The sequence below is a fragment of the Adiantum capillus-veneris genome, chromosome 20, assembly GCF_014529385.1.
Source record: "Adiantum capillus-veneris isolate H3 chromosome 20, ASM1452938v2, whole genome shotgun sequence".
NCBI lineage: Eukaryota > Viridiplantae > Streptophyta > Polypodiopsida > Polypodiales > Pteridaceae > Adiantum > Adiantum capillus-veneris.
The window spans coordinates 20,387,392-20,414,804 of record NC_140950.1 but is presented as its reverse complement, the minus strand read 5'-3'; the positions used below and the strand labels follow the sequence as shown (position 1 = coordinate 20,414,804).

At 36.2% G+C, this 27,413-nt stretch overlaps 1 protein-coding gene and 1 long non-coding RNA gene across 2 annotated transcripts; one reads left to right on the top strand and one right to left on the bottom strand.

Annotated features, from left to right (window-relative positions):
• Positions 1-549: 549 nt before the first annotated feature.
• On the bottom strand, positions 550-27,413 carry LOC147432209 (uncharacterized). The gene is made up of 4 exons (XR_015185527.1): positions 26,668-27,413; positions 25,241-25,278; positions 24,643-24,683; positions 550-1,038 (listed from the first exon to the last, which is right to left on the bottom strand). It is a non-coding gene; the product is annotated as an uncharacterized LOC147432209 (long non-coding RNA).
• On the top strand, positions 25,294-26,641 carry LOC147432210 (uncharacterized). Its single transcript, XM_086492190.1, has one exon. It carries the CDS (start codon positions 25,523-25,525, stop codon positions 25,805-25,807), a length of 285 nt encoding a protein of 94 aa, XP_086348316.1. The 5' UTR covers positions 25,294-25,522; the 3' UTR covers positions 25,808-26,641.

Sequence of the window (27,413 nt, the reverse complement as noted above, 5' to 3'; positions counted from 1 at the left end):
CTCCATCCTAATCTCTAGCAAGGTTTCAATAATTTGCTTCTTTGAATTCCACTCGACATTTTGAGCTGCTCTCTTTGCCGCACGCACATTTCGAATACGAAGAGATGAAAGTATCTCCCGTTCATTAGCAGATGCACTATTCCTCTCAACATTTCGAGCTGCTCTCTTTGCTGCACGCACATTGCGAATATTAGGAAGAGATGACAATATCTCCTCTTCACCCACTGATGCACTTACATCTACCCCAGAAGATATTAAGTCGTTGGTTGCAATAGCCAATGGAATGGCACAAATCTCCATTTTACTGTAAACAAAAAACTACAGTGGTTGCAAAGAGAAATGTGACAACCAAAGAGAAGGTTTAAATGCTTGCAAATTAAAAAATAACCCTCATAGAATATTCACTTTTTGAGTGCTTGCTATTTTAGAATATAAAAAATACATCATCTCTATCTAGATGTGAAAACAACAAAGAATTGGATGAGAAGTGGAAAACAAACCAAAATGCTCATGAAACACTTTTGTTCAGTAGATAAAAGTTTTGCTCAATACATGATCAACCCCATCTACATCTGAAAATGGATAAAGAGTGTTTAGCACTGGGACGCTTGAAAATAGGCTCTTATGATTCTCTATCTTATCATGTCCTACAATGCTCTTTAGCGCATTAATTTTGCTATTAACTTCAGATATAGAACAACAACCTAACTCAGAATCAAGGTAGAGGGCATCTGAGTATCCCATCTTTACTCGAATCTGCAAAAGCCGTAGGTTGCGAAACCATTGACTGGGATCATTCTGAATTCTGACAAACACCTGGTGAAAGGGTGTCCCATCTCGAGTCATGGAAGTGTAGTCCGCAGGTTCTCCAAGCTTCTTCTATAGTAACACCCGGAAAGAAACCTCGAACAATGCTTTGAAAGAAGTCAGCTTTTTTTTTTGGGAGAGTAGTGAATCATTATATGATCCATTACTATCTCCATCGCTTCCAATCCATGACCAAAACATTCAGTAGATACCCTAGGTGCCATAAAGTTCCTAAGAAAAAAAAAAGAGACATTGTAAGTGTAGTTGCTCTAGGACTTCATCACAAAACTTGACTTTACAATATGTCTCTTTCAATAAATCTGTTTCCCATCCCTCTCTCTCCCTCTCCATCTCCCTCTCTCTCTCTCTCCCACTTTCACTCTATATCTAAAATTCATAGGGAAGCAATACTTCAATCACACGTGTTATTCTCTCTATCCAACCCTTTTTGAAATCTATAATGGTTTCATGTGATCTTCTATCCATGTGGTCACCTTTTGGTGATCAAAATATGGATTATTTTGAACTGTAATGCATATGTAACTGCATCAGGGGAGAATCCCTCAATTCGCATCATATGGAAAACAGATCAGTCCTTGCCTCTTTGGGACATCATCTCCTCCCACAATTATCAAACTCGGTATGATGTATAGAACAATTAGATGTTTTATCTTATTGTTAAGAATAAGATGTTGATTATCCAAATTCTCTCTTGAATTTCATACACAAGGGCACTTATTATATCCTTGGGATCTTTCGAAACTATTCGTATGAGAGTGACAAATTGGTCATGTTAATTATCACTGGAATAGCAAAAAGATAGATTTGGAGGGCCTATCATTAGATAGATCTTTCAATACTTCCATAGACAGGACTTTAAAAACCTCTTCCTTATTAGGGTGAAGACAAAGATACCATCTTGGTTCAGTATGAAGGCTCTCTTGGGCTTGCCTTTTGATATCATGCCTTGATTTTCAAGATTACGTAAGAATCTCTAAGTTCTATTGGAATTGCTATAGGCATTTACATCAAGCCCGAGATCTTTGGAAACCCTCTCTATGACATTAATATCTACATCTTTGGATGGAATTGTTACTCACATTTAACTCTCCCTATGTCTCTCCCTCCCTCTCTCTCGCTTATCTTTAATCTAGTCTTGAGGCACATGGGTGTACTCTTTTGAGCACATTACCATTACTCATATCATTGTTGTCTCTCTCTTTATCTCACTCACCTATAATTTTATTCACTTTGGTCTTTTTCTTCTCTCTCTCTCTCTCTCTCTCTCTCTTTGTTTGTGTGTGGTTGTGTAGCATGCACGCGTGTATGTGTGTAAGTACCCTTCAAACTCAGTTCTTTTTCAACTCTTTGTCTCTCTATGTGTGTTTGTGTGTGTTTTCTCCCCCCCCCCCCCCCCCCCCCCCCCTCTCTCTCTCTCTCTCTCTCTCTCTCTCTCTCTCTTTCCTTAGTTCATGCCTACCAGTTTAGGATCCCATAGTACTTTTATCTTATCATTCTTTCATTTTGTCATTTCATTTTGTTACTCTGACTTTGTATCAGATTCAACACATTGTAACCCTCTAGTCTCATAGGTCATTTTGGCCTTTTGAAGACATTAATATAACATTTCATTTCATTTTATTTCTCTCTCAATCAAGCACAGGAGCTATGGAGATCCAGAGGGCTAGGACTTTTACATCAAGCCCGAGATATTTGGAAACCCTCTCTATGATATTAAAATCGATATCTTTGGATGGAATTTTTACTCACATTTAACTCTCCCTCCCTCTCTCTCGCTTATCTTTAATCTAGTCTTGGGGCACATGGATGTAATCTTTTGAGCACATTACCATTACTCATTTCGTTGTTGTCTCTCTCTTTATCTCACTCTCCTATAATTTTATTCACTTTGGTCTTTTTCTTCTTCTTCTCTCTCTCTCTCTCTCTCTCTCTCTCTCTCTCTCTCTCTCTTTGTTTGTGTGTGGTTGTGTAGCATGCACGCGTGTAAGTACCCTTCAAACTTAGTTCATTTTCAGCTCTTTGTCTGTGTGTGTGTGTGCGCTTAGTTCACGCCTACCAGTTTAGGATCCCATAGTACTTTTATCATATCATTTTGTCATTTTATCATTTCATTTTGTTACTCTGACTTTGTATCAGATTCAACACATTGTAACCCTCTGGTCTCATAGGTCATTTTGGCCTTTTGAAGACATTAATATAACATTTCATTTCATTTTATTTCTCTCTCGATCAAGCACAGGAGCTAAGGAGATCTAGACGGCTATGTAGCTATGGGGCTACATAGCAGAGAGTACAACAAAGGATTTGAGCCATACTCTCTCGATATCTAGAGTGCAAATGAGGATGGATTCTAGTAGTAGGAGTAGTATTTTTGTTCTAGTCTTTTAGCACCCAGACATGGTATCAGATTCACAGTTTTGTAACATTTGGACTCATAATTGATTTTGGCCTTTTGAAGACGTTAATATAACATCTCATTTCATTCGACTTCGTTCTCTCTCTCTCTCTCTCTCTCTCTCTCTCTCTCTCTCTCTATCTATCTATCTATCTTCACATTTTTTGTAATAGCTTGGTTATTTTGGCCTTTTGACCTAATTTACATAAGTTTAGGTCAAAACATTCACAATTTTGTAACAAAGTGGTCTCATAGATCATTTTGGCCTTTTGAAAACATTAGTATAACATTTCATTTCTTTCTCTCTATCTTCACAATTATGTAACAGTTTGGTCTCATAGACTTTTAGCCTTTTGAAGACGTTAATATCATTTCATTTCTTTCTCTCTATCTCGTATTTTTATGGATTATGGATTATTTTAATTTACCATTTCCGATCACTTGTCAACTCTCTCTCTCTCTCTCTCTCTCTCTCTCTCTCTCTCTCTCTATCTGGTCTCATAGGTCATTTTGGCCTTTTAAAGACGTTCATATAACATTTCTGAGCCATACTCTCTCGATATCTAGAGTGCAAATGAGGATGGATTCTAGTAGTAGTAGTAGTAGTAGTATTTTCTAGTCTTTTAGCACCCAGACATGGTATCAGATCACGTTTGGACTCATAGTTGATTTTGGCCTTTTGAAGACGTTAATATAACATCTCATTTCATTGGACTTCGTTCTCTCTCTCTCTCTCTCTCTCTCTCTCTATCTATCTATCTTCACATTTTTTGTAACAGTTTGGTTTCATAGGTTATTTTGGCCTTTTGACCTAATTTACATAGGTTTAGGTCAAAACATTCACAATTTTGTAACAAATTGGTCTCATAGATCATTTTGGCCTTTTGAAAACATTAGTATAACATTTCATTTCAAATCATTTCTTTCTCTCTATCTTCACAATTATGTAACAGTTTGGTCTCATAGGACTTTTAGCCTTTTGAAGACGTTAATATCATTTCATTTCTTTCTCTCTATCTCGTATTTTTATGGATTATGGATTATTTTAATTTACCATTTTCGGTCACTTGTCAACTCTCTCTCTCTCTCTCTCTCTCTCTCTCTCTCTCTCTCTGTCTCTCTCTCTCTCTCTCTCTCTCTGGTCTCATAGGTCATTTTGGCCTTTTAAAGACGTTAATATAACATTTTTGAGCCATACGCTCTAGATATCTAGAGTGCAAATGAGGATGGATTCTAGTAGTAGTAGTAGTATTTTCTAGTCTTTTAGCACCCAAACATGGTATCAAATTCACTATTTTGTAACAATTTGGACTCATAGTTGATTTTGGCCTTTTGAAGACGTTAATATAACATCTCATTTCAGTCGACCTCGTTCTCTCTCTCTCTCTATCTTCACATTTTTTGTAACAATTTGGTCTCAGGTTATTTTGGCCTTTTGACCTAATTTACCTAAGTTTAGGTCAAAACATTCACAAATTTGTAACAAATTGGTCTCATAGATCATTTTGGCCTTTTGAAAACATTAGTATAACATTTCATTTCATTTCATTTATTTCTCTCTATCTTCACAATTATGTAACAGTTTGGTCTCATAGGACTTTTCGCCTTTTGAAGACGTTAATATCATTTCATTTCTATCTCTTTATCTTGTATTTTAATTTACCATTTCCGGTCTCTTGTCAAATCTCTGTGTGTGTGTGTGTGTGTGTGTGTGTGTGCGCTTAGTTCACGCCTACCAGTTTAGGATCCCATAGTACTTTTATCTTATCATTTTGTCATTTTGTCATTTCATTTTGTTACTCTGACTTTGTATCAGATTCAACACATTGTAACCCTCTAGTCTCATAGGTCATTTTGGCCTTTTGAAGACATTAATATAACATTTCATTTCATTTTATTTCTCTCTCGATCAAGCACAGGAGCTAAGGAGATCTAGACGGCTATGAAGCTATGGGGCTACATAGCAGAGAGTACAACAAAGGATTTGAGCCATACTCTCTCGATATCTAGAGTGCAAATGAGGATGGATTCTAGTAGTAGGAGTAGTATTTTTGTTCTAGTCTTTTAGCACCCAGACATGGTATCAGATTCACAGTTTTGTAACATTTGGACTCATAATTGATTTTGGCCTTTTGAAGACGTTAATATAACATCTCATTTCATTCGACTTCGTTCTCTCTCTCTCTCTCTCTCTCTCTCTCTCTCTCTCTATCTATCTATCTATCTTCACATTTTTTGTAATAGTTTGGTTATTTTGGCCTTTTGACCTAATTTACATAAGTTTAGGTCAAAACATTCACAATTTTGTAACAAATTGGTCTCATAGATCATTTTGGCCTTTTGAAAACATTAGTATAACATTTCATTTCTTTCTCTCTATCTTCACAATTATGTAACAGTTTGGTCTCATAGACTTTTAGCCTTTTGAAGACGTTAATATCATTTCATTTCTTTCTCTCTATCTCGTATTTTTATGGATTATGGATTATTTTAATTTACCATTTTCGATCACTTGTCAACTCTCTCTCTCTCTCTCTCTCTCTCTCTCTCTCTCTCTCTCTCTCTCTCTCTCTCTCTCTCTCTCTGGTCTCATAGGTCATTTTGGCCTTTTAAAGACGTTAATATAACATTTCTGAGCCATACTCTCTCGATATCTAGAGTGCAAATGAGGATGGATTCTAGTAGTAGTATTTTCTAGTCTTTTAGCACCCAGACATGGTATCAGATCACGTTTGGACTCATAGTTGATTTTGGCCTTTTGAAGACGTTAATATAACATCTCATTTCATTGGACTTCGTTTCTCTCTCTCTCTCTCTCTCTCTCTCTCTCTCTCTCTATCTATCTATCTTCACATTTTTGTAACAGTTTGGTCTCATAGGTTATTTTGGCCTTTGGACCTAATTTACATAGGTTTAGGTCAAAACATTCACAATTTTGTAACAAATTGGTCTCATAGATCATTTTGGCCTTTTGAAAACATTAGTATAACATTTCATTTCAAATCATTTCTTTCTCTCTATCTTCACAATTATGTAACAGTTTCGTCTCATAGGACTTTTAGCCTTTTGAAGACGTTAATATCATTTCATTTCTTTCTCTCTATCTCGTATTTTTATGGATTATGGATTATTTTAATTACCATTTCCGATCACTTGTCAACTCTCTCTCTCTCTCTCTCTCTCTCTCTCTCTCTCTCTCTCTCTCTAGTCTCATAGGTCATTTTGGCCTTTTAAAGACGTTAATATAACATTTCTGAGCCATACTCTCTCGATATCTAGAGTGCAAATGAGGATGGATTCTAGTAGTAGTATTTTCTAGTCTTTTAGCACCCAGACATGGTATCAGATCACGTTTGGACTCATAGTTGATTTTGGCCTTTTGAAGACGTTAATATAACATCTCATTTCATTCGACTTCGTTCTCTCTCTCTCTCTCTCTCTCTCTATCTATCTATCTTCACATTTTTTGTAACAGTTTGGTCTCATAGGTTATTTTGGCCTTTTGACCTAATTTACATAGGTTTAGGTCAAAACATTCACAATTTTGTAACAAATTGGTCTCATAGATCATTTTGGCCTTTTGAAAACATTAGTATAACATTTCATTTCAAATCATTTCTTTCTCTCTATCTTCACAATTATGTAACAGTTTGGTCTCATAGGACTTTTAGCCTTTTGAAGACGTTAATATCATTTCATTTCTTTCTCTCTATCTCGTATTTTTATGGATTATGGATTATTTTAATTTACCATTTTCGGTCACTTGTCAACTCTCTCTCTCTCTCTCTCTCTTTGGTCTCATAGGTCATTTTGGCCTTTTAAAGACGTTAATATAATATTTTTGAGCCATACGCTCTAGATATCTAGAGTGCAAATGAGGATGGATTCTAGTAGTAGTAGTAGTATTTTCTAGTCTTTTAGCACCCAAACATGGTATCAAATTCACTATTTTGTAACAATTTGGACTCATAGTTGATTTTGGCCTTTTGAAGACGTTAATATAACATCTCATTTCATTCGACTTCGTTCTCTCTCTCTCTCTCTCTATCTATCTATCTTCACATTTTTTGTAATAGTTTGGTCTCATAGGTTATTTTGGCCTTTTGACCTAATTTACATAGGTTTAGGTCAAAACATTCACAATTTTGTAACAAATTGGTCTCATAGATCATTTTGGCCTTTTGAAAACATTAGTATAACATTTCATTTCAAATCATTTCTTGCTCTCTATCTTCACAATTATGTAACAGTTTGGTCTCATAGGACTTTTAGCCTTTTGAAGACGTTAATATCATTTCATTTCTTTCTCTCTATCTCGTATTTTTATGGATTATGGATTATTTTAATTTACCATTTTCGGTCACTTGTCAACTCTCTCTCTCTCTCTCTCTCTCTCTCTCTCTCTCTCTCTCTCTCTTTGGTCTCATAGGTCATTTTGGCCTTTTAAAGACGTTAATATAACATTTTTGAGCCATACGCTCTAGATATCTAGAGTGCAAATGAGGATGGATTCTAGTAGTAGTAGTAGTATTTTCTAGTCTTTTAGCACCCAAACATGGTATCAAATTCACTATTTTGTAACAATTTGGACTCATAGTTGATTTTGGCCTTTTGAAGACGTTAATATAACATCTCATTTCAGTCGACCTCGTTCTCTCTCTCTCTCTATCTTCACATTTTTTGTAACAATTTGGTCTCAGCTTATTTTGGCCTTTTGACCTAATTTACCTAAGTTTAGGTCAAAACATTCACAAATTTGTAACAAATTGGTCTCATAGATCATTTTGGCCTTTTGAAAACATTAGTATAACATTTCATTTCATTTCATTTATTTCTCTCTATCTTCACAATTATGTAACAGTTTGGTCTCATCGGACTTTTCGCCTTTTGAAGACGTTAATATCATTTCATTTCTATCTCTTTATCTTGTATTTTAATTTACCATTTCCGGTCTCTTGTCAAATCTCTCTCTCTCTCTCTCTCTCTCTCTCTCTCTGTGTATGTGTGTGTGTGTGCGCTTAGTTCACGCCTACCAGTTTAGGATCCCATAGTACTTTTATTTTATCATTTTGTCATTTTGTCATTTCATTTTGTTACTCTGACTTTGTATCAGATTCAACACATTGTAACCCTCTGGTCTCATAGGTCATTTTGGCCTTTTGAAGACATTAATATAACATTTCATTTCATTTTATTTCTCTCTCGATCAAGCACAGGAGCTAAGGAGATCTAGACGGCTATGTAGCTATGGGGCTACATAGCAGAGAGTACAACAAAGGATTTGAGCCATACTCTCTCGATATCTAGAGTGTAAATGAGGATGGATTCTAGTAGTAGGAGTAGTATTTTTGTTCTAGTCTTTTAGCACCCAGACATGGTATCAGATTCACAGTTTTGTAACATTTGGACTCATAATTGATTTTGGCCTTTTGAAGACGTTAATATAACATCTCATTTCATTCGACTTCGTTCTCTCTCTCTCTCTCTATCTATCTATCTATCTTCACATTTTTTGTAATAGTTTGGTTATTTTGGCCTTTTGACCTAATTTACATAAGTTTAGGTCAAAACATTCACAATTTTGTAACAAAGTGGTCTCATAGATCATTTTGGCCTTTTGAAAACATTAGTATAACATTTCATTTCTTTCTCTCTATCTTCACAATTATGTAACAGTTTGGTCTCATAGACTTTTAGCCTTTTGAAGACGTTAATATCATTTCATTTCTTTCTCTCTATCTCGTATTTTTATGGATTATGGATTATTTTAATTTACCATTTTCGATCACTTGTCAACTCTCTCTCTCTCTCTCTCTCTCTCTCTCTCTCTCTCTCTCTCTCTCTCTCTCTCTCTGGTCTCATAGGTCATTTTGGCCTTTTAAAGACGTTAATATAACATTTCTGAGCCATACTCTCTCGATATCTAGAGTGCAAATGAGGATGGATTCTAGTAGTAGTATTTTCTAGTCTTTTAGCACCCAGACATGGTATCAGATCACGTTTGGACTCATAGTTGATTTTGGCCTTTTGAAGACGTTAATATAACATCTCATTTCATTCGACTTCGTTCTCTCTCTCTCTCTCTCTCTCTCTCTCTCTCTATCTATCTATCTTCACATTTTTTGTAACAGTTTGGTCTCATAGGTTATTTTGGCCTTTTGACCTAATTTACATAGGTTTAGGTCAAAACATTCACAATTTTGTAACAAATTGGTCTCATAGATCATTTTGGCCTTTTGAAAACATTAGTATAACATTTCATTTCAAATCATTTCTTTCTCTCTATCTTCACAATTATGTAACAGTTTGGTCTCATAGGACTTTTAGCCTTTTGAAGACGTTAATATCATTTCATTTCTTTCTCTCTATCTCGTATTTTTATGGATTATGGATTATTTTAATTTACCATTTTCGGTCACTTGTCAACTCTCTCTCTCTCTCTCTCTCTCTCTCTCTCTCTCTCTCTCTCTCTCTCTCTCTCTCTCTCTCTGTCTCTCTCTCTCTCTCTCGGTCTCATAGGTCATTTTGGCCTTTTAAAGACGTTAATATAACATTTTTGAGCCATACGCTCTAGATATCTAGAGTGCAAATGAGGATGGATTCTAGTAGTAGTAGTAGTATTTTCTAGTCTTTTAGCACCCAAACATGGTATCAAATTCACTATTTTGTAACAATTTGGACTCATAGTTGATTTTGGCCTTTTGAAGACGTTAATATAACATCTCATTTCAGTCGACCTCGTTCTCTCTCTCTCTCTATCTTCACATTTTTTGTAACAATTTGGTCTCAGGTTATTTTGGCCTTTTGACCTATTTTACCTAAGTTTAGGTCAAAACATTCACAAATTTGTAACAAATTGGTCTCATAGATCATTTTGGCCTTTTGAAAACATTAGTATAACATTTCATTTCATTTCATTTATTTCTCTCTATCTTCACAATTATGTAACAGTTTGGTCTCATAGGACTTTTCGCCTTTTGAAGACGTTAATATCATTTCATTTCTATCTCTTTATCTTGTATTTTAATTTACCATTTCCGGTCTCTTGTCAAATCTCTGTGTGTGTGTGTGTGTGTGTGTGTGTGTGTGTGTGTGTGTGCGCTTAGTTCACGCCTACCAGTTTAGGATCCCATAGTACTTTTATCTTATCATTTTGTCATTTTGTGATTTCATTTTGTTACTCTGACTTTGTATCAGATTCAACACATTGTAACCCTCTGGTCTCATAGGTCATTTTGGCCTTTTGAAGACATTAATATAACATTTCATTTCATTTTATTTCTCTCTCGATCAAGCACAGGAGCTAAGGAGATCTAGACGGCTATGAAGCTATGGGGCTACATAGCAGAGAGTACAACAAAGGATTTGAGCCATACTCTCTCGATATCTAGAGTGCAAATGAGGATGGATTCTAGTAGTAGGAGTAGTATTTTTGTTCTAGTCTTTTAGCACCCAGACATGGTATCAGATTCACAGTTTTGTAACATTTGGACTCATAATTGATTTTGGCCTTTTGAAGACGTTAATATAACATCTCATTTCATTCGACTTCGTCTCTCTCTCTCTCTCTCTCTCTCTCTCTCTATCTATCTATCTTCACATTTTTGTAATAGTTTGGTTATTTTGGCCTTTTGACCTAATTTACATAAGTTTAGGTCAAAACATTCACAATTTTGTAACAAATTGGTCTCATAGATCATTTTGGCCTTTTGAAAACATTAGTATAACATTTCATTTCTTTCTCTCTATCTTCACAATTATGTAACAGTTTGGTCTCATAGACTTTTAGCCTTTTGAAGACGTTAATATCATTTCATTTCTTTCTCTCTATCTCGTATTTTTATGGATTATGGATTATTTTAAATTTACCATTTTCGATCACTTGTCAACTCTCTCTCTCTCTCTCTCTCTCTCTCTCTCTCTCTCTCTCTCTCTCTCTCTCTCTCTCTCTCTCTCTCTCTGGTCTCATAGGTCATTTTGGCCTTTTAAAGACGTTAATATAACATTTCTGAGCCATACTCTCTCGATATCTAGAGTGCAAATGAGGATGGATTCTAGTAGTAGTATTTTCTAGTCTTTTAGCACCCAGACATGGTATCAGATCACGTTTGGACTCATAGTTGATTTTGGCCTTTTGAAGACGTTAATATAACATCTCATTTCATTGGACTTCGTTTTCTCTCTCTCTCTCTCTCTCTCTCTCTCTATCTATCTATCTTCACATTTTTTGTAACAGTTTGGTCTCATAGGTTATTTTGGCCTTTGGACCTAATTTACATAGGTTTAGGTCAAAACATTCACAATTTTGTAACAAATTGGTCTCATAGATCATTTTGGCCTTTTGAAAACATTAGTATAACATTTCATTTCAAATCATTTCTTTCTCTCTATCTTCACAATTATGTAACAGTTTGGTCTCATAGGACTTTTAGCCTTTTGAAGACGTTAATATCATTTCATTTCTTTCTCTCTATCTCGTATTTTTATGGATTATGGATTATTTTAATTACCATTTCCGATCACTTGTCAACTCTCTCTCTCTCTCTCTCTCTCTCTCTCTCTCTCTCTCTCTCTCTCTAGTCTCATAGGTCATTTTGGCCTTTTAAAGACGTTAATATAACATTTCTGAGCCATACTCTCTCGATATCTAGAGTGCAAATGAGGATGGATTCTAGTAGTAGTAGTAGTATTTTCTAGTCTTTTAGCACCCAGACATGGTATCAGATCACGTTTGGACTCATAGTTGATTTTGGCCTTTTGAAGACGTTAATTCTACATCTCATTTCATTCGACTCTTCTTCTCTCTCTCTCTCTCTCTCTCTCTCTCTATCTATCTTCACATTTTTTGTAACAGTTTGGTCTCATAGGTTATTTTGGCCTTTTGACCTAATTTACATAGGTTTAGGTCAAAACATTCACAATTTTGTAACAAATTGGTCTCATAGATCATTTTGGCCTTTTGAAAACATTAGTATAACATTTCATTTCAAATCATTTCTTTCTCTCTATCTTCACAATTATGTAACAGTTTGGTCTCATAGGACTTTTAGCCTTTTGAAGACGTTAATATCATTTCATTTCTTTCTCTCTATCTCGTATTTTTATGGATTATGGATTATTTTAATTTACCATTTTCGGTCACTTGTCAACTCTCTCTCTCTCTCTCTCTCTCTTTGGTCTCATAGGTCATTTTGGCCTTTTAAAGACGTTAATATAATATTTTTGAGCCATACGCTCTAGATATCTAGAGTGCAAATGAGGATGGATTCTAGTAGTAGTAGTAGTATTTTCTAGTCTTTTAGCACCACCCAAACATGGTATCAAATTCACTATTTTGTAACAATTTGGACTCATAGTTGATTTTGGCCTTTTGAAGACGTTAATATAACATCTCATTTCATTCGACTTCGTCTCTCTCTCTCTCTCTCTCTATCTATCTATCTTCACATTTTTTGTAATAGTTTGGTCTCATAGGTTATTTTGGCCTTTTGACCTAATTTACATAGGTTTAGGTCAAAACATTCACAATTTTGTAACAAATTGGTCTCATAGATCATTTTGGCCTTTTGAAAACATTAGTATAACATTTCATTTCAAATCATTTCTTGCTCTCTATCTTCACAATTATGTAACAGTTTGGTCTCATAGGACTTTTAGCCTTTTGAAGACGTTAATATCATTTCATTTCTTTCTCTCTATCTCGTATTTTTATGGATTATGGATTATTTTAATTTACCATTTTCGGTCACTTGTCAACTCTCTCTCTCTCTCTCTCTCTCTCTCTCTCTCTCTCTCTCTTTGGTCTCATAGGTCATTTTGGCCTTTTAAAGACGTTAATATAACATTTTTGAGCCATACGCTCTAGATATCTAGAGTGCAAATGAGGATGGATTCTAGTAGTAGTAGTAGTATTTTCTAGTCTTTTAGCACCCAAACATGGTATCAAATTCACTATTTTGTAACAATTTGGACTCATAGTTGATTTTGGCCTTTTGAAGACGTTAATATAACATCTCATTTCAGTCGACCTCGTTCTCTCTCTCTCTCTATCTTCACATTTTTTGTAACAATTTGGTCTCAGCTTATTTTGGCCTTTTGACCTAATTTACCTAAGTTTAGGTCAAAACATTCACAAATTTGTAACAAATTGGTCTCATAGATCATTTTGGCCTTTTGAAAACATTAGTATAACATTTCATTTCATTTCATTTATTTCTCTCTATCTTCACAATTATGTAACAGTTTGGTCTCATCGGACTTTTTCGCCTTTTGAAGACGTTAATATCATTTCATTTCTATCTCTTTATCTTGTATTTTAATTTACCATTTCCGGTCTCTTGTCAAATCTCTCTCTCTCTCTCTCTCTCTCTCTCTCTCTCTCTCTCTGTGTGTGGTATGTGTGTGTGTGTGCGCTTAGTTCACGCCTACCAGTTTAGGATCCCATAGTACTTTTATCTTATCATTTTGTCATTTTGTCATTTCATTTTGTTACTCTGACTTTGTATCAGATTCAACACATTGTAACCCTCTGGTCTCATAGGTCATTTTGGCCTTTTGAAGACATTAATATAACATTTCATTTCATTTTATTTCTCTCTCGATCAAGCACAGGAGCTAAGGAGATCTAGACGGCTATGTAGCTATGGGGCTACATAGTAGAGAGTACAACAAAGGATTTGAGCCATACTCTCTCGATATCTAGAGTGCAAATGAGGATGGATTCTAGTAGTAGGAGTAGTATTTTTGTTCTAGTCTTTTAGCACCCAAACATGGTATCAGATTCACAGTTTTGTAACATTTGGACTCATAATTGATTTTGGCCTTTTGAAGACGTTAATATAACATCTCATTTCATTCGACTTCGTTCTCTCTCTCTCTCTCTATCTATCTATCTATCTTCACATTTTTTGTAATAGTTTGGTTATTTTGGCCTTTTGACCTAATTTACATAAGTTTAGGTCAAAACATTCACAATTTTGTAACAAAGTGGTCTCATAGATCATTTTGGCCTTTTGAAAACATTAGTATAACATTTCATTTCTTTCTCTCTATCTTCACAATTATGTAACAGTTTGGTCTCATAGACTTTTAGCCTTTTGAAGACGTTAATATCATTTCATTTCTTTCTCTCTATCTCGTATTTTTATGGATTATGGATTATTTTAATTTACCATTTTCGATCACTTGTCAACTCTCTCTCTCTCTCTCTCTCTCTCTCTCTCTCTCTCTCTCTCTCTCTGGTCTCATAGGTCATTTTGGCCTTTTAAAGACGTTAATATAACATTTCTGAGCCATACTCTCTCGATATCTAGAGTGCAAATGAGGATGGATTCTAGTAGTAGTATTTTCTAGTCTTTTAGCACCCAACATGGTATCAGATCACGTTTGGACTCATAGTTGATTTTGGCCTTTTGAAGACGTTAATATAACATCTCATTTCATTCGACTTCGTTCTCTCTCTCTCTCTCTCTCTCTCTCTCTATCTATCTATCTTCACATTTTTTGTAACAGTTTGGTCTCATAGGTTATTTTGGCCTTTTGACCTAATTTACATAGGTTTAGGTCAAAACATTCACAATTTGTAACAAATTGGTCTCATAGATCATTTTGGCCTTTTGAAAACATTAGTATAACATTTCATTTCAAATCATTTCTTTCTCTCTATCTTCACAATTATGTAACAGTTTGGTCTCATAGGACTTTTAGCCTTTTGAAGACGTTAATATCATTTCATTTCTTTCTCTCTATCTCGTATTTTTATGGATTATGGATTATTTTAATTTACCATTTTCGGTCACTTGTCAACTCACTCTCTCTCTCTCTCTCTCTCTCTCTCTCTCTCTCTCTCTCTCTCTCTCTCTCTCTCTCTCTCTCTCTCTGTCTCTCTCTCTCTCTCTCTCTCTCTCTCTCTGGTCTCATAGGTCATTTTGGCCTTTTAAAGACGTTAATATAACATTTTTGAGCCATACGCTCTAGATATCTAGAGTGCAAATGAGGATGGATTCTAGTAGTAGTAGTAGTATTTTCTAGTCTTTTAGCACCCAAACATGGTATCAAATTCACTATTTTGTAACAATTTGGACTCATAGTTGATTTTGGCCTTTTGAAGACGTTAATATAACATCTCATTTCAGTCGACCTCGTTCTCTCTCTCTCTCTATCTTCACATTTTTTGTAACAATTTGGTCTCAGGTTATTTTGGCCTTTTGACCTAATTTACCTAAGTTTAGGTCAAAACATTCACAAATTTGTAACAAATTGGTCTCATAGATCATTTTGGCCTTTTGAAAACATTAGTATAACATTTCATTTCATTTCATTTATTTCTCTCTATCTTCACAATTATGTAACAGTTTGGTCTCATAGGCCTTTTCGCCTTTTGAAGACGTTAATATCATTTCATTTCTATCTCTTTATCTTGTATTTTAATTTACCATTTCCGGTCTCTTGTCAAATCTGTGTGTGTGTGTGTGTGTGTGTGTGTGCGCTTAGTTCACGCCTACCAGTTTAGGATCCCATAGTACTTTTATCTTATCATTTTGTCATTTTGTCATTTCATTTTGTTACTCTGACTTTGTATCAGATTCAACACATTGTAACCCTCTGGTCTCATAGGTCATTTTGGCCTTTTGAAGACATTAATATAACATTTCATTTCATTTTATTTCTCTCTCGATCAAGCACAGGAGCTAAGGAGATCTAGACGGCTATGAAGCTATGGGGCTACATAGCAGAGAGTACAACAAAGGATTTGAGCCATACTCTCTCGATATCTAGAGTGCAAATGAGGATGGATTCTAGTAGTAGGAGTAGTATTTTTGTTCTAGTCTTTTAGCACCCAGACATGGTATCAGATTCACAGTTTTGTAACATTTGGACTCATAATTGATTTTGGCCTTTTGAAGACGTTAATATAACATCTCATTTCATTCGACTTCGCTCTCTCTCTCTCTCTCTCTCTCTCTCTCTCTCTCTATCTATCTATCTATCTTCACATTTTTTGTAATAGTTTGGTTATTTTGGCCTTTTGACCTAATTTACATAAGTTTAGGTCAAAACATTCACAATTTTGTAACAAATTGGTCTCATAGATCATTTTGGCCTTTTGAAAACATTAGTATAACATTTCATTTCTTTCTCTCTATCTTCACAATTATGTAACAGTTTGGTCTCATAGACTTTTAGCCTTTTGAAGACGTTAATATCATTTCATTTCTTTCTCTCTATCTCGTATTTTTATGGATTATGGATTATTTTAATTTACCATTTTCGATCACTTGTCATCTCTCTCTCTCTCTCTCTCTCTCTCTCTCTCTCTCTCTCTCTCTCTCTCTCTCTCTCTCTCTCTGGTCTCATAGGTCATTTTGGCCTTTTAAAGACGTTAATATAACATTTCTGAGCCATACTCTCTCGATATCTAGAGTGCAAATGAGGATGGATTCTAGTAGTAGTATTTTCTAGTCTTTTAGCACCCAGACATGGTATCAGATCACGTTTGGACTCATAGTTGATTTTGGCCTTTTGAAGACGTTAATATAACATCTCATTTCATTGGACTTCGTTCTCTCTCTCTCTCTCTCTCTCTCTCTCTCTCTCTCTATCTATCTATCTTCACATTTTTTGTAACAGTTTGGTCTCATAGGTTATTTTGGCCTTTGGACCTAATTTACATAGGTTTAGGTCAAAACATTCACAATTTTGTAACAAATTGGTCTCATAGATCATTTTGGCCTTTTGAAAACATTAGTATAACATTTCATTTCAAATCATTTCTTTCTCTCTATCTTCACAATTATGTAACAGTTTGGTCTCATAGGACTTTTAGCCTTTTGAAGACGTTAATATCATTTCATTTCTTTCTCTCTATCTCGTATTTTTATGGATTATGGTTTATTTTAATTACCATTTCCGATCACTTGTCAACTCTCTCTCTCTCTCTCTCTCTCTCTCTCTCTCTCTCTCTAGTCTCATAGGTCATTTTGGCCTTTTAAAGACGTTAATATAACATTTCTGAGCCATACTCTCTCGATATCTAGAGTGCAAATGAGGATGGATTCTAGTAGTAGTAGGAGTATTTTCTAGTCTTTTAGCACCCAGACATGGTATCAGATCACGTTTGGACTCATAGTTGATTTTGGCCTTTTGAAGACGTTAATTCTACATCTCATTTCATTCGACTTCGTTCTCTCTCTCTCTCTCTCTCTCTCTCTCTCTCTCTCTCTATCTATCTTCACATTTTTTGTAACAGTTTGGTCTCATAGGTTATTTTGGCCTTTTGACCTAATTTACATAGGTTTAGGTCAAAACATTCACAATTTTGTAACAATTTGGTCTCATAGATCATTTTGGCCTTTTGAAAACATTAGTATAACATTTCATTTCAAATCATTTCTTTCTCTCTATCTTCACAATTATGTAACAGTTTGGTCTCATAGGACTTTTAGCCTTTTGAAGACGTTAATATCATTTCATTTCTTTCTCTCTATCTCGTATTTTTATGGATTATGGATTATTTTAATTTACCATTTTCGGTCACTTGTCAACTCTCTCTCTCTCTCTCTCTCTTTGGTCTCATAGGTCATTTTGGCCTTTTAAAGACGTTAATATAATATTTTTGAGCCATACGCTCTAGATATCTAGAGTGCAAATGAGGATGGATTCTAGTAGTAGTAGTAGTATTTTCTAGTCTTTTAGCACCCAAACATGGTATCAAATTCACTATTTTGTAACAATTTGGACTCATAGTTGATTTTGGCCTTTTGAAGACGTTAATATAACATCTCATTTCATTCGACTTCGTTCTCTCTCTCTCTCTCTCTCTATCTATCTATCTTCACATTTTTTGTAATAGTTTGGTCTCATAGGTTATTTTGGCCTTTTGACCTAATTTACATAGGTTTAGGTCAAAACATTCACAATTTTGTAACAAATTGGTCTCATAGATCATTTTGGCCTTTTGAAAACATTAGTATAACATTTCATTTCAAATCATTTCTTGCTCTCTATCTTCACAATTATGTAACAGTTTGGTCTCATAGGACTTTTAGCCTTTTGAAGACGTTAATATCATTTCATTTCTTTCTCTCTATCTCGTATTTTTATGGATTATGGATTATTTTAATTTACCATTTTCGGTCACTTGTCAACTCTCTCTCTCTCTCTCTCTCTCTCTCTCTCTCTTTGGTCTCATAGGTCATTTTGGCCTTTTAAAGACGTTAATATAACATTTTTGAGCCATACGCTCTAGATATCTAGAGTGCAAATGAGGATGGATTCTAGTAGTAGTAGTAGTATTTTCTAGTCTTTTAGCACCCAAACATGGTATCAAATTCACTATTTTGTAACAATTTGGACTCATAGTTGATTTTGGCCTTTTGAAGACGTTAATATAACATCTCATTTCAGTCGACCTCGTTCTCTCTCTCTCTCTATCTTCACATTTTTTGTAACAATTTGGTCTCAGCTTATTTTGGCCTTTTGACCTAATTTACCTAAGTTTAGGTCAAAACATTCACAAATTTGTAACAAATTGGTCTCATAGATCATTTTGGCCTTTTGAAAACATTAGTATAACATTTCATTTCATTTCATTTATTTCTCTCTATCTTCACAATTATGTAACAGTTTGGTCTCATCGGACTTTTCGCCTTTTGAAGACGTTAATATCATTTCATTTCTATCTCTTTATCTTGTATTTTAATTTACCATTTCCGGTCTCTTGTCAAATCTCTCTCTCTCTCTCTCTCTCTCTCTCTCTCTCTCTCTCTCTGTGTGTGTATGTGTGTGTGTGTGCGCTTAGTTCACGCCTACCAGTTTAGGATCCCATAGTACTTTTATTTTATCATTTTGTCATTTTGTCATTTCATTTTGTTACTCTGACTTTGTATCAGATTCAACACATTGTAACCCTTTGGTCTCATAGGTCATTTTGGCCTTTTGAAGACATTAATATAACATTTCATTTCATTTTATTTCTCTCTCGATCAAGCACAGGAGCTAAGGAGATCTAGACGGCTATGTAGCTATGGGGCTACATAGCAGAGAGTACAACAAAGGATTTGAGCCATACTCTCTCGATATCTAGAGTGCAAATGAGGATGGATTCTAGTAGTAGGAGTAGTATTTTTGTTCTAGTCTTTTAGCACCCAGACATGGTATCAGATTCACAGTTTTGTAACATTTGGACTCATAATTGATTTTGGCCTTTTGAAGACGTTAATATAACATCTCATTTCATTCGACTTCGTTCTCTCTCTCTCTCTCTCTATCTATCTATCTATCTTCACATTTTTTGTAATAGTTTGGTTATTTTGGCCTTTTGACCTAATTTACATAAGTTTAGGTCAAAACATTCACAATTTTGTAACAAAGTGGTCTCATAGATCATTTTGGCCTTTTGAAAACATTAGTATAACATTTCATTTCTTTCTCTCTATCTTCACAATTATGTAACAGTTTGGTCTCATAGACTTTTAGCCTTTTGAAGACGTTAATATCATTTCATTTCTTTCTCTCTATCTCGTATTTTTATGGATTATGGATTATTTTAATTTACCATTTTCGATCACTTGTCAACTCTCTCTCTCTCTCTCTCTCTCTCTCTCTCTCTCTCTCTGGTCTCATAGGTCATTTTGGCCTTTTAAAGACGTTAATATAACATTTCTGAGCCATACTCTCTCGATATCTAGAGTGCAAATGAGGATGGATTCTAGTAGTAGTATTTTCTAGTCTTTTAGCACCCAGACATGGTATCAGATCACGTTTGGACTCATAGTTGATTTTGGCCTTTTGAAGACGTTAATATAACATCTCATTTCATTGGACTTCGTTCTCTCTCTCTCTCTCTCTCTCTCTCTCTCTCTCTCTATCTATCTATCTTCACATTTTTTGTAACAGTTTGGTCTCATAGGTTATTTTGGCCTTTGGACCTAATTTACATAGGTTTAGGTCAAAACATTCACAATTTTGTAACAAATTGGTCTCATAGATCATTTTGGCCTTTTGAAAACATTAGTATAACATTTCATTTCAAATCATTTCTTTCTCTCTATCTTCACAATTATGTAACAGTTTGGTCTCATAGGACTTTTAGCCTTTTGAAGACGTTAATATCATTTCTTTCTCTCTATCTTCACAATTATGTAACAGTTTGGTCTCGTAGGACTTTTAGCCTTTTGAAGACGTTAATATCATTTCATTTCTTTCTCTCTATCTCGTATTTTTATGGATTATGGATTATTTTAATTTACCATTTTCGGTCACTTGTCAACTCTCTCTTTGGTCTCATAGGTCATTTTGGCCTTTTAAAGACGTTAATATAACATTTTTGAGCCATACGCTCTAGATATCTAGAGTGCAAATGAGGATGGATTCTAGTAGTAGTAGTAGTATTTTCTAGTCTTTTAGCACCCAAACATGGTATCAAATTCACTATTTTGTAACAATTTGGACTCATAGTTGATTTTGGCCTTTTGAAGACGTTAATATAACATCTCATTTCAGTCGACCTCGTTCTCTCTCTCTCTCTCTATCTTCACATTTTTTGTAACAATTTGGTCTCAGGTTATTTTGGCCTTTTGACCTAATTTACCTAAGTTTAGGTCAAAACATTCACAATTTTGTAACAAATTGGTCTCATAGATCATTTTGGCCTTTTGAAAACATTAGTATAACATTTCATTTCATTTCATTTATTTCTCTCTATCTTCACAATTATGTAAGAGTTTGGTCTCATAGGACTTTTCGCCTTTTGAAGACGTTAATATCATTTCATATCTATCTCTTTATCTTGTATTTTAATTTACCATTTCCGGTCTCTTGTCAAATCTCTCTCTCTCTCTCTCTCTCTCTCTCTCGCTCTCTATGGTCTCATAGGTCATTTTGGCCTTTTGAAGACATGAATATAACATTTCATTTCATTTTATTTCTCTCTCAATCAAGCACAGGAGCTATGGAGATCCAGAGGGCTAGGACTTTTACATCAAGCCCGAGATATTTGGAAACCCTCTCTATGATATTAAAATCTATATCTTTGGATGGAATTTTTACTCACATTTAACTCTCCCTCCCTCTCTCTCGCTTATCTTTAATCTAGTCTTGGGGCACATGGATGTACTCTTTTGAGCACATTACCATTACTCATTTCGTTGTTGTCTCTCTCTTTATCTCACTCTCCTATAATTTTATTCACTTTGGTCTTTTTCTTCTTCTTCTTCTTCTTCTCTCTCTCTCTTTGTTTGTGTGTGGTTGTGTAGCATGCACGCGTGTAAGTACCCTTCAAACTTAGTTCATTTTCAGCTCTTTGTCTGTGTGTGTGTGTGCGCTTAGTTCACGCCTACTAGTTTAGGATCCCATAGTACTTTTATCTTGTCATTTTGTCATTTTGTCATTTCATTGTGTTACTCTGACTTTGTATCAGATTCAACACATTGTAACCCTCTGGTCTCATAGGTCATTTTGGCCTTTTGAAGACATTAATATAACATTTCATTTCATTTTATTTCTCTCTCGATCAAGCACAGGAGCTAAGGAGATCTAGACGGCTATGTAGCTATGGGGCTACATAGCAGAGAGTACAACAAAGGATTTGAGCCATACTCTCTCGATATCTAGAGTGCAAATGAGGATGGATTCTAGTAGTAGGAGTAGTATTTTTGTTCTAGTCTTTTAGCACCCAGACATGGTATCAGATTCACAGTTTTGTAACATTTGGACTCATAATTGATTTTGGCCTTTTGAAGACGTTAATATAACATCTCATTTCATTCGACTTCGTTCTCTCTCTCTCTCTCTCTCTCTCTCTCTCTCTCTATCTATCTATCTATCTTCACATTTTTGTAATAGTTTGGTTATTTTGGCCTTTTGACCTAATTTACATAAGTTTAGGTCAAAACATTCACAATTTTGTAACAAAGTGGGCTCATAGATCATTTTGGCCTTTTGAAAACATTAGTATAACATTTCATTTCTTTCTCTCTATCTTCACAATTATGTAACAGCTTGGTCTCATAGACTTTTAGCCTTTTGAAGACGTTAATATCATTTCATTTCTTTCGCTCTATCTCATATTTTTATGGATTATGGATTATTTTAATTTACCATTTCCGATCACTTGTCAACTCTCTCTCTCTCTCTCTCTCTCTCTCTCTCTCTCTCTCTCTCTCTAGTCTCATAGGTCATTTTGGCCTTTTAAAGACGTTAATATAACATTTCTGAGCCATACTCTCTCGATATCTAGAGTGCAAATGAGGATGGATTCTAGTAGTAGTAGTAGTAGTATTTTCTAGTCTTTTAGCACCCAGACATGGTATCAGATCACGTTTGGACTCATAGTTGATTTTGGCCTTTTGAAGACGTTAATATAACATCTCATTTCATTGGACTTCGTTCTCTCTCTCTCTCTCTCTCTATATATATATATATATATATATATCTATCTATCTTCACATTTTTGGTAACAGTTTGGTCTCATAGGTTATTTTGGCCTTTTGACCTAATTTACATAGGTTTAGGTCAAAACATTCACAATTTTGTAACAAATTGGTCTCATAGATCATTTTTGCCTTTTGAAAACATTAGTATAACATTTCATTTCAAATCATTTCTTTCTCTCTATCTTCACAATTATGTAACAGTTTGGTCTCATAGGACTTTTAGCCTTTTGAAGACGTTAATATCATTTCATTTCTTTCTCTCTATCTCGTAATTTTATGGATTATGGATTATTTTAATTTACCATTTTCGGTCACTTGTCAACTCTCTCTCTCTCTCTCTCTCTCTCTCTCTCTCTCTCTCTCTCTCTTTGGTCTCATAGGTCATTTTGGCCTTTTAAAGACGTTAATATAACATTTTTGAGCCATACGCTCTAGATATCTAGAGTGCAAATGAGGATGGATTCTAGTAGTAGTAGTAGTATTTTCTAGTCTTTTAGCACCCAAACATGGTATCAAATTCACTATTTTGTAACAATTTGGACTCATAGTTGATTTTGGCCTTTTGAAGACGTTAATATAACATCACATTTCAATCGACCTCGTTCTCTCTCTCTCTCTATCTTCACATTTTTTGTAACAGTTTGGTCTCAGGTTATTTTGGCCTTTTGACCTAATTTACCTAAGTTCAAGTCAAAACATTCACAATTTTGTAACAAATTGGTCTCATAGATCATTTTGGCCTTTTGAAAACATTAGTACAACATTTCATTTCATTTCATTTATTTCTCTCTATCTTCACAATTATGTAACAGTTTGGTCTCATAGGACTTTTAGCCTTTTGAAGACGTTAATATCATTTCATTTCTATCTCTTTATCTTGTATTTTAATTTACCATTTCCGGTCTCTTGTCAAATCTCTCTCTCTCTCTCTCTCTCTCTCTATGGTCTCATAGGTCATTTTGGCCTTTTAAAGACGTTAATATAACATTTCATTTCAAATCATTTCTTTCTCTCTATCTTCACAATTATGTAACAGTTTGGTCTCATAGGACTTTTAGCCTTTTGAAGACGTTAATATCATTTCATTTCTTTCTCTCTATCTCGTAATTTTATGGATTATGGATTATTTTAATTTACCATTTTCGGTCACTTGTCAACTCTCTCTCTCTCTCTCTCTCTCTCTCTCTCTCTCTCTCTCTCTCTCTCTCTCTCTCTCTCTTTGGTCTCATAGGTCATTTTGGCCTTTTAAAGACGTTAATATAACATTTTTGAGCCATACGCTCTAGATATCTAGAGTGCAAATGAGGATGGATTCTAGTAGTAGTAGTAGTATTTTCTAGTCTTTTAGCACCCAAACATGGTATCAAATTCACTATTTTGTAACAATTTGGACTCATAGTTGATTTTGGCCTTTTGAAGACGTTAATATAACATCACATTTCAATCGACCTCGTTCTCTCTCTCTCTCTATCTTCACATTTTTTGTAACAGTTTGGTCTCAGGTTATTTTGGCCTTTTGACCTAATTTACCTAAGTTCAAGTCAAAACATTCACAATTTTGTAACAAATTGGTCTCATAGATCATTTTGGCCTTTTGAAAACATTAGTACAACATTTCATTTCATTTCATTTATTTCTCTCTATCTTCACAATTATGTAACAGTTTGGTCTCATAGGACTTTTAGCCTTTTGAAGACGTTAATATCATTTCATTTCTATCTCTTTATCTTGTATTTTAATTTACCATTTCCGGTCTCTTGTCAAATCTCTCTCTCTCTCTCTCTCTCTCTCTATGGTCTCATAGGTCATTTTGGCCTTTTAAAGACGTTAATAAAACATTTCAATTCATTTCATTTCTTTCCATTACATTAACCTAACTTACTAAGCATCTCTCTCTCTCTCTCTCTCTCTCTCTCTCTCTCTCAAATAATTAAATTGAAATAACAATTAGCCAACACATTTTGCTGCCTGGTTGAAGTGCCTCACCACATCACGACTCCACTCTCCTTGGCTTGCACACTTGCTGCCTACAATAAAAATATAGATTTTTTAGTTACATTCGGACGATGTTTAGGTGGACACACACACACACACACACACACACACACACACACACACACACACACACACACACACACACAGATAGAGTTTTGATGAGGTGTCGAGTGCATGGCAGTGCGAGGAATGGGTCACTGCACCCTAATCCCTTGGCGGGAGCTCCCGCCATGCAACGCGCGCGAGGAGACGTCGGCAGTCATTTTCGGCATGCAACCTCTCAAGTCCGAGAGAGAGAGAGAGAGAGAGAGAGAGAGAGAGAGAGAGAGAGAGAGAGAGAGAGCTCTCTGCCATATTGCATGTGTCTCTTAAAAAACACACACACACACACACACACATGGAGTCGTCCAGTGGTGAAGACCAAGCCTGGCTCAAAGTAATGGAGGTTCCCTTGCCCCCTTTGTTCTCTTAAGGGAATTTGCATAGGTGCAGCGTACACACACATATACATCTCTTGAGAGCACATTTCAAGACAACATGAAACACACAATTAATGCACTCAGAATGGAGATTGAGAGTAGAAGATTACCACTACACATAGGACAAATGGGCAAATAGGCAACCTTTCTGCAAGAAGCAGAGTAACTATGCATTAGCACAAACACGAAAATCTTTGTGAGCAGAATCTTTGTTACACAGAAAGTTGAAGTACACACCTAATTGAAAAGACATTGCCTATTGCCTAATAAAAAAGAAAGAAGACGCAGCTTGAGCCACATAACTCTTATCCACTACTCTCTCTCTCTCTCTCTCTCTCTCTCTCTCTCTCTCTCGCCCTGAGCGGCTTCTGCAGGGTCCGTGCTGGGCAATTATGTTGGGCACGTCAAGCTTCGCCACTGCAAATGGTAGTCCTGCCATGCTAATCGAGCTTGACCCCAGCAAGAGCTGTCGCCGATCAAGCGTGCCATTCAACTCCATAGGGTCAGCATTGTTGCTGTTGTCGCCTCCGGTTTCATGGAGTGATGCGTTGATGGGAGATGAGGCAGGCACAAGTCGACGCCCCGGGCCGAGAGTACCAAGGCGGGGGGCGTCGGCTCGCTTGCTTGCAGCTCTGCGAAAGGCAGGGGAGATGAGGGCCTGGGAGTTGGTACTGTAGATGAGAAAAGAGGCGGGGTTATGCCTGATGAGGGAAGAAGAGAGAGCGAGGTGTTGAGCTGAAATATCCATGGCGACAGACAGAGAGGAGCAGGGGAGATATTATGATAGTACCTAGAACCGCCATGGGCAGGCTGCAAAGAGTCGCCACCGCCACACATGCAATATGGCAGAGAGCTATGCGTTGGAAGCTTACTAGCGTCGAAGTCCGCATCATCACTATTTCCAACTTCATCTGCAGGCCTTGATCTCTCTCTCTCTCTCTCTCTCTCTCTCTCTCTCTCGGACCTGAGAGGCTGCATGCCGACGTCTCTCTCTCTCTCACCTGAGAGGCTGCACACACACACACACACACACACACACAGAGCGGGACTGCAGTCGTGAGGAGGACAGTGGCGTGTGCATGCCGTGGCGGGAGCACGACGGAGAGAGAGCGGGATTGCAGGGCCGTTGAGGGAGCCGGAAGGAGAGAGAGAGTTGGACTACCAGAGACGCTGACGGCTCTCCCATTTTTTAAGGTTGACGCCGCTGCAGCAAAGTGATGACCCTTCTGCGAGGTGTGTGCGATAGTTTATGACGCCGCTGCAACAAGATGCTGACCCTTCTGAGAGGTGTGTGTGAAGCTTTGACATGAAAGCTGCCTACGACGAAGCAGACGAAAGCTGCCTACGACGAAGCTTTGACATGAAAGCTGCCTACCCCTATGAAAGCTTCCGTGTGGAGGGACAGTGGCGTGAGGGGGGGGGAAGGTGGGGGATGTAGTGAGAGATGCAGACATATGCAAGCAAGGGGGGGGGGAGAGAGAGAGAGAGAGAGAGAGAGAGAGAGAGAGAGAGACGAAGCATGACGAAGCAAACATACCAAGCTCTCGATCCTCCTCTACGTCTTCTTCTTCCTCTCTCTCTCTCTCTCTCTCTCTCAGCAGGGAATGTAGCTAATTCTCTCTCGCTTGTACTTCACTCTGAGAAGGAATATGAGGTACTGAGAGTCTGAGGTTCCTGCATCGTACTTCAATGTACTTGAATCTATACAGAGCCACCCCCCAGCGCAAGGCACCGCCTTTTTTTTTGTCCCTTGTAAAAGCTTGCAGAAGTTGACACGTGGCACAGGTAAGCCGTCCACCATATTATGTTAGTAGATGGTGGTGATAATCATCCCACGGGTAGCTTCCAAGCAGCTACAAGCTCTAGTAGTTCATGTGAAATTTTTAGAAGGTGTGCAACCATGCCTCCACCAACTACTATTACAGAGCAAGGGTACCAAGAGACCTAAGCGATGACCTATACAAACAAGCTCAATTAGGTTGGATAGCCCTTCTAGCAAGGGGGTAGCAAAAGACCTTCGCTAGTGTTGGGGGGATGACCAATGAGGTTTGTAAATATCAAAGATAGGGAACCATGTATGGAAATATGCAAAAAACTAATTATTATGAAGGTAAACAAAAAATTATTACAATTCATTATCCACACACTACCTACTTCACCCTCTTCACCATGTATGGGGGGGAAGACCACCTTTGCCTCTTACAGCACAATTGAGGTTTGTAAATATCAAAGATAGGGAACCATGTATGGAAATATGCCAAAAACTAATTATTATGAAGGTAG